Source organism: Salvelinus sp. IW2-2015, unplaced genomic scaffold (genome assembly GCF_002910315.2).
Source record: "Salvelinus sp. IW2-2015 unplaced genomic scaffold, ASM291031v2 Un_scaffold1277, whole genome shotgun sequence".
Classification (NCBI taxonomy): Eukaryota; Metazoa; Chordata; class Actinopteri; order Salmoniformes; family Salmonidae; genus Salvelinus; species Salvelinus sp. IW2-2015.
In genome coordinates this window covers 50,490-58,140 of record NW_019942814.1, presented here as the reverse complement: position 1 = coordinate 58,140, position 7,651 = coordinate 50,490, and the positions used below count along the sequence as shown (strand labels likewise).

General features: G+C 45.1%; 1 protein-coding gene across 1 annotated transcript in view; it reads right to left on the bottom strand.

Annotated features, from left to right (window-relative positions):
• Positions 1-2,873: 2,873 nt before the first annotated feature.
• The window catches only part of LOC112070291 (serine/threonine-protein kinase MAK-like), a 32,024-nt gene continuing 27,246 nt past the window's right edge, over positions 2,874-7,651 (bottom strand). The window contains 2 exon segments of the mRNA XM_070438907.1: positions 2,874-3,595; positions 4,145-4,335. Coding sequence (XP_070295008.1) covers positions 3,469-3,595; positions 4,145-4,335 — 318 coding nt within the window. The 3' untranslated portion in view covers positions 2,874-3,468.

Genomic DNA, 7,651 nt, shown 5'->3' with positions numbered 1-7,651 from the left:
TGTCTCCTCAACACAACCCAGGTCTCTAAACATCTGTCTCCTACAACCAGGATCTCATCTTGCTAACGATAAGCTCCGGTTCAGATAGTTTCAACACCCATTCTGTCTCCTCAACACAACCCAGGAGTCTCATTCTGTCGCCTCAACACAACCCAAGAGAGTCTCATTCTGTCTCCTCAACACAACCCAGTGAGTCTCATTCTGTGCTCCTCAACGACGAACCATCCCAGGAGTCTCATTCTGTCTCCTCAACACAACCCAAGGAGTCTCATGTTCTGTCTCTCAACACACCAGGAGTCCTCATTCTGTCTCACCAACACAACAGGAAGCTCTCATTCTTCTCAACTATGACACAACCCAGGAGCTACATCATCGCGTTCTCAACTCAAACAAACCAGGATGTCTCATCTGTCTCAAACACAACCCAGGAGTCGTCATTATCTAGGTGCGAATATGAAAGAGTTCAGAAAGACAGAGGAAGTTAAGAAATAAGAAATTGAGAATACTGAGTAGAGTGTTGTTGATTGAATAACTGTAAATAGGTGTGCATAAACATCTGAAGGTGTAATGACTATGGTGTGTATGTGTGTTGTTGTTGTCTGTTGCGATGAGTAACGCTTGACTAGCAGTTCTCTCCTACGTTGCTATGTATTTCCTGTGTCCACTTGATCCTGTCTGAAAACGATGACGTGTAACTGCTACTGTGTATGTTACTCTGCAGAAGTTATCTGGAAATAAATACCCCCGTCTTTAACTCTGCTACTCATTAAACCAAACACCACGAATGAAATTACAGTTAGCTATTCCTATATGTCTCAAATCAGAGACTAACTATCTTAATCTATAGAGATGAACTATTCACTCTAACTTATAGATCTCATATGAGAATTAACTATCACTAATCTATATAGTCTATATGAGATTAAACTATCACTAAAGTATAGCTATACTGATCTAACATTCACTAAAGTCTTATATTGAGAATAACTAATTCACTAATCTATATAGTCTACATGAACTAACTTTCCACTATAAAGTCTCAAATTTACTATATTGACTAACTATTCACTAATCTATATAGTCTTATAGATATTGATAACTATTCACTAATCTAAATAGTCTATGAGATTAACATTCACTAATCGTATATAGTCTACATGAGACTAACTATCACTAAATATATATAGTCTACATGTGATTACTATTCACTAATTAATAGTCTATATGAGATTTAACTATTTCACTAATCTATATAGATCTACATGAGATTAACTATTCACTATGAACAAAAGCAGAATAACTAAGGTCTCACTAGTCTGTCCATGAAATATTAACTACTCACTAAATTAGTCTATACGAGATTAACTAGGTTCATTAAAAGTTCTTACAGCTTGCACCATCGAGAAGCATCCTGACTCGTTCCATCACTGCCTGTGTATTCAATATGGTCAACTAGTTGGCATGCCGATCCGCAACAGGCACATACAGGAGGGTAATGCGACAAAGCTAGTAACATCACTCTGAGTCCCGCAAGGCTTTACCGCAATACCTAGAGACCTCTATGACCAGGCAATGTGTCAGAGGGAAGCCCATAAAGATTTGTCAAACGGACTGCAGCCACCCTGTCATAGACTGTTCTCTCTCGCTACACGCACGAGAATATCTTAACCTTTAGTAAGTGGCAGTCCTGCTTCCTGTGCCCTGTGTTAAAGAGGAGGTTAGGGTCTTCCACACAACTCCTGCCAAGGCTGGCTGCTGGACTGACAGAGAGAGAGACGACAGAGAGAGAGAGGACAGAGAGAGAGACGACAGAGAGAGAGAGGACAGAGAGAGAGACAACAGAGAGAGAGGACAGAGAGAGAGGACAGAGAGAGAGACTTGGTTGAGCACAGGACAGGTAACAGAGATGTACCTACAGTGCATTCGGAAAGTATTCAGACCCCTTCCCTTCTTCCACATTTTGTTATGTTACAGCCTTATTCTAAAATGTATTAAATCATATATTTTTTTTTTTTACATCAATCTACACACAATACCCCCATAATGACGAAGTGAAAACAGGTTTTTGACATTTTTACAAACGTATAAAAAAATACCATAAGTATTCAGACCCTTTGCCATGAGACTCTACATTGAGCTCAGGTGCATCCTGTTTTCATTGATCATCCTTGATGTTTCTACAACTTGATTAGAGTCCACCTGTTGTAAATTCAATTGATTGGACATTATTTGGACAGGCACACACCTGTCTATATAAGGTCCCACAGTGCATGTCAGAGCAAAAACCAAGCCATGAGGTCGAAGGAATTGTCTGTAGAGCTCCGAGACATGATTGTGTTGAAGCACAGATCTGGGGAAGGGTACCAAAAAATATCTGCAGCATTGAAGGTCCCCAAGAACACAGTGGCCTCCATCATTCTTACATGGAAGAAGTTTGGAACCACCAAGACTCTTCCTAGAGCTGGCTGTCTGGCCAAACTGAGCAATCGGGGGAGAAGGGCCTTGGTCAGGGAGGTGACCAAGAACCCCGATGGCCACTCTGACAGAGCTCCAGAGTTCCTCTGTGGAGATGGGAGAACCTTCCAGAAGGACAACCGTCTCCGCAGCACTCCACACATCAGGCCTTTATGGTAGAGTGTTCAGATGGAAGCTACTCCTTAGTAAAATGCACATGACAGCCCGCTTGGAGTTTGCCAAAAGGCACCAAAAGGACTCTCACACAATGAGAAACAAGATTCTCTGGTCTGATGAAACCAAGATTGAACTCTTTGGTCTGAATGCCAAGCGTCACGTCTGGAAGAAACCTGGCACCATCCTTACGGTGAAGCATGGTGGTGGTGGCAGCATCATGCGGTGGGGATGTTTTTCCGCAGCAGGGACTGGGAGACTAGTCAGGATCGAGGCAAAGATGAACGGAGCAAAGTACAGAGAGATCCTTGATGAAAACCTGCTCCAGAGAGCTCAGGACCTCAGACTGGGGTGAAGGTTCACCTTCCAACAGGACAACGACCCTAAGCACACAGCCAAGAAAACGCAGGAGCTGCTCCGGTCAACTGTAGGTGATGTTATTGTGAAGTGGACATTCTAGACAATTTTGTGCTTCCAACTTTGTGGCAACAGTTTGGGGAAGACCATTTCCTGTTTCAGCATGACAATGCCACTGTGCACAAAAGTGAGGTCCATACAGAAATGGTTTGTTGAGATCAGTGTGGAAGAACTTGACTGGCCTGCACAGAGCCCTGACCTCAACCCCATCGAACACCTTTGGAATGAATTGGAACGCTGACTGTGAGCCAGGCCTAATCGTCCAAAATCAGTGCCGGACCTCACTACTGTTCTTGTGGCTGAATGGAAGATAGTCACCGCAGCAATGTTCGACGAGCAGGTGTCCACATACTTTTGGTCATGTAGTATATCTGGACCCTACAGGTTTCAGTACCACAGGACTTTACCAGGGAGGTCCAGGTTTCAGTACCACAGGACTTTACCAGGGAGGTATCTGGACTGGTTCAACAGGACTTTACCAGGGAGGTATCTGGACTGGTCCATGTAGTGCTGCTTCACTGATGACGTGTTGGACTTGGGCTCTGCAAACCTACACACAATCAAACAATACATTAATCAATATAAAACTGCATGTGGAAATACTGTATAAGTGGGTGTAATTTTCTAAGACAAGAACGTATCATGTCTAAGAACTAGGAGTTTTCCTGACCACACGAGGAAAAACAGCATATTTAACTAGTCTGTTGCTGAGAATCTTCACTAGCCAGACATGACGAGGGGAAGAAGCAGAAGGACCTAGTTACTAGCCAGGCATGAGGAGAGGAAGAAGCAGAAGAACCTAGTCCCTAGCCAGACATGACGAGGGGAAGAAGCAGAAGGACCTAGTCACTAGCCAGGCATGACGAGGGGAAGAAGCAGAAGGACCTAGTCACTAGCCAGGCATGACGAGGGGGAAGAAGCAGAAGGACCTAGTCACTAGCCAGCATGAGGAGAGGAAGAAGCAGAAGGAACCTAGTCACAGCATGACGAGGGGAAGAAGCAGAAGGACCTAGTCACTAGCCAGGCATGAGGAGAGGAAGAAGCAGAAGGACCTAGTCACTAGCCAGGCATGAGGAGAGGAAGAAGCAGAAGGACCTACCGGTAGTTGTCGTTGTCCTGGTGTTTGTCCCTGAGAGATACGATGCTGGGTTTCTTGGAGAAGGAGATACCCAGGTCAGAATCCTCCACCTTGTCCCAGGTGTCTGCTGCCTTCACTGACATCTGACCCCACCGCCTCCTACCGTTCCTGAACCCTGACATGGTGTTCTCACACCCTGCTGGAGTGGCTTTCTGTTGGACAAGTTCCACATCAAATATTACATGATAATGATGTCATGTGTTATAGAGGACTCCAAATAAAATACTGTACCATGTTTGTCTAGGACTGCTTTTAGTGTCTCATTAATGTTTGAGTGGTCCACAATGTGGTTTTTAAAATCTGTATTTTGTATTGTCAACTATCAAATATTTTACTGATTTACAGTTTTTGTAAGGAAAATCAGACAATTTAAATAAATTCATTAGGCCCTAATCTATGGATTTCACATGACTGGGAATACAGATAAGCATCTGTTGGTCAGATACCTTAAACAGAAAGTAAGGGAGTGGATCAGAAAACCAGTCAGTATCTGGTGTGACCACCATTTGCCTCATGCAACGCGACACATCTCCTTCACATAGAGTTGATCAGGCTGTTGATTGTGGCCTGTGGAATGCTGTCCCACTCCTTGACGATGGCTGTGCGAAGTTGCTGGATATTGGCGGGAACTAGAACAGTGACACTGTTCTAGGACACTTTCAGCTTCCAGGAATTGTGTACAGATCCTTGCGACATGGGGCTGTGCATTATCATACTGAAATATGAGGTTATGGCGACACGACAACGGGCCTCAGGATCTCGTCACGGTGTCTCAAATTACCATAAATTAAATGCAATTGTGTTCGTTGTCCGTAACTTATGCCTGCCCATACCATAACCCCACCAAGGGGCACTCTGTTCACAACGTTGACATCAACAAATCGCTCACCCATATGACGCCATACCTGTGGGTCTGCGGTTGTGAGGCCGGTTGGACGTACTACCAAATTCTCTAAAATGACGTTGGAGACGGCGTATGGTAGTGAAATGAACATTTAATTATCTGGCAACAGCTTTGGTGTGTGTCAGCATGCACACTCCCTCAAAACTTAAGACATCTGTGGCATTGTGTTGTGTGACAAAACTGCACATTTTAGAGTGGCCTTTTATTGTCACCAGCACAAGGCGCACCTGTGTAATGATGCTGCTGTTTAATCAGCTTGTTGATATGCCACACCTGTCAGGTGAATGGATTATCTTGACAAAGGAGAAATGATCACTAACAGGGATGGAAACAAATTTGTGCACAAAATTTGAGAGAAATAAGCTTTGTGGATGTATGGAGCATTTCTGGGATATTTTATTTAAGCTCATTAAACATGGGACCAACACTTTACATGTTGCGTTTATATTTTTGTTCAGTATAAAATAACCCCGTTTGAGAGGACATAAGTTGATAGACTGACAGTATATAATGTTTAACGACACAGAATCTCTTCACATTGACAGTGTGTTTCTATCGGATACAAGAAGCTTATGACTTTAAAGTATATGGGGCGGCAGGTAGCCTAGTGGTTAGAGTGTAGAGACGGCAGGTAGCCTAGTGGTTAGAGTGTAGAGACGGCGTCCATCCTCTGATGGTGTGTGTGTCGTGTGGCCTTGCTGTGTCTGTGCTGTACTTACGTGTCTAGTGTGACACTGTGTGTGTGCGTGTGCAGTCGCGTTGCGTGCTAGCTCTCGTAGACGCACGTGTACGTGCGTCGCGGGACGGTGTACCGGAATGCACCAGTACAGCATATATGGGCATACAACACACGGTAGCCTGTTAAAGCTAGGGAATTAAGCACTAAAACAGTGTATAACATCAACTATATTGAAATCCCATGGATGGATGGACTTGTGCGACAGGCTGAGCTACAATAGGCTTATAGCGTGCTTAGGTGGTTGAGAGTGATACTAGAGACGGCGGTTTAGACTCGGAGTGTGGTTGAGAAAAGATGCTAGAGGATGGAGCCGTAAGCTGGCGGGTCATCTACTAGTGCAGAGTGCAATTAGTTGGAACGTACAGGAGTGAGCTGCAGAGTCGTATGTAGGAGCATCGGCCAAGGTAGTCCTGAAGGGCGTAGATAAAGTAGGTTAAACATGGTGATTTATGGGAAAACCAAGCCACCGGAAAACTAGGCAGCATGAACAGATCTTCATACTGTGGTTAGAGTGTAGGACGTAACTTGGGGCAGGAGATCAAGCTCGCTCTGATATGTAGGTTAGAGTGTCACGCACGTCTGAGTCAGGTTATGGTCCGCTTAATGTGCGCTCTTAGTATGTGTACTAGGTTGACTTACGTTGTTGTTTTCGATGTGGTACGGGTGGCCGGGCAGGTAGCCTATGTGTGCTTTGAGGTTGAGGTTGGCGGACCAGTAGCCTAGTGGTTAGAGTCGTTAAGTCGCGGTGCGTCGCATGGTAGCCTCTACTGTGCGTTCCTAGAGTCGAAAGGCTCACGCCTATAAGATGCGCTTATGAAGAAGAGGTACGCCTAAGCAAATGAGTTGGTGCTGAGTACTTAGAGGCAGGAGTGTTCAAGAACAGTGCTGCGGACATTAGAGAGACAGGTAGCTCGTAAGGTTGGTTCATGAGTGTAGGATAGGCTACAGGTGGCTATATAGAGAGGAGGGTGAGTACCGTAGTGGTTCGGTGTTAGTAGGGACATACAGGTAAAGACCATTTGTAGTGTGTTTATAGTAGTGAAGGATGTCAAGATGGGTTAGGGGTTTTTATGTGGGCGGCAGGTAGCCTAGTGGTTAGAGGCAGGTAAGCCTAGTTGGTTAGAGTGTAGGGGCGGCAGGTAGCCTAGTGGTTAGAGTGGAGGCGGACGGCAGGTAGCCTAGTGGGTTAGAGTGGAGGGGCGGCAGGTAGCCTAGTGGTTAGAGTGTAGGCGCAGGTAGCCTAGTGGTTAGAGTGTAGGGCGGCAGGTAGCCTAGTGGTTAGAGTGTAGGGGCGGCAGGTAGCCTAGTGGTTAGAGTGGAGGGGCGGCAGGTTAGCCTAGTGGTTAGAGTGTAGAGACGGCAGGGTAGCCTAGTGGTTAGAGTGTAGGGGTGTCAGGGTAGCCTAGTGTTAGAGTGTAGAGACGGCAGTAGCCCTAGTGGTTAGAGGCAGGTAGCCTAGTGGTTAGAGTGTAGAGAGCGGCAGGTAGCCTAGTGTTAGAGGCCAGGTAGCCTAGTGGTTAGAGGTTAGAGACGGCAGGTAGCCTAGTGGTTAGAGCGTTGACAGTTACCGAAAGGTTGCAAGATCAAATCCCCGAGCTGACAAGGTAAAAATTTTGTCGTTCTGCTCCTGAACAGGGCAGTTAACCACTGTTCCTAGGCCATCATTGACAAAGGGATTTGTAGTTAAATAGTTAAATAAAGGTTAAAATAAAATATCCCAGCCTATTGTAATACAAATACAGTACTATTCCATTGAAAGTTCATTATTGCAGAACTCTCTGATCCAGAGCCACTACAAGTAGTGAGTCATTTAACAGACTCTCTG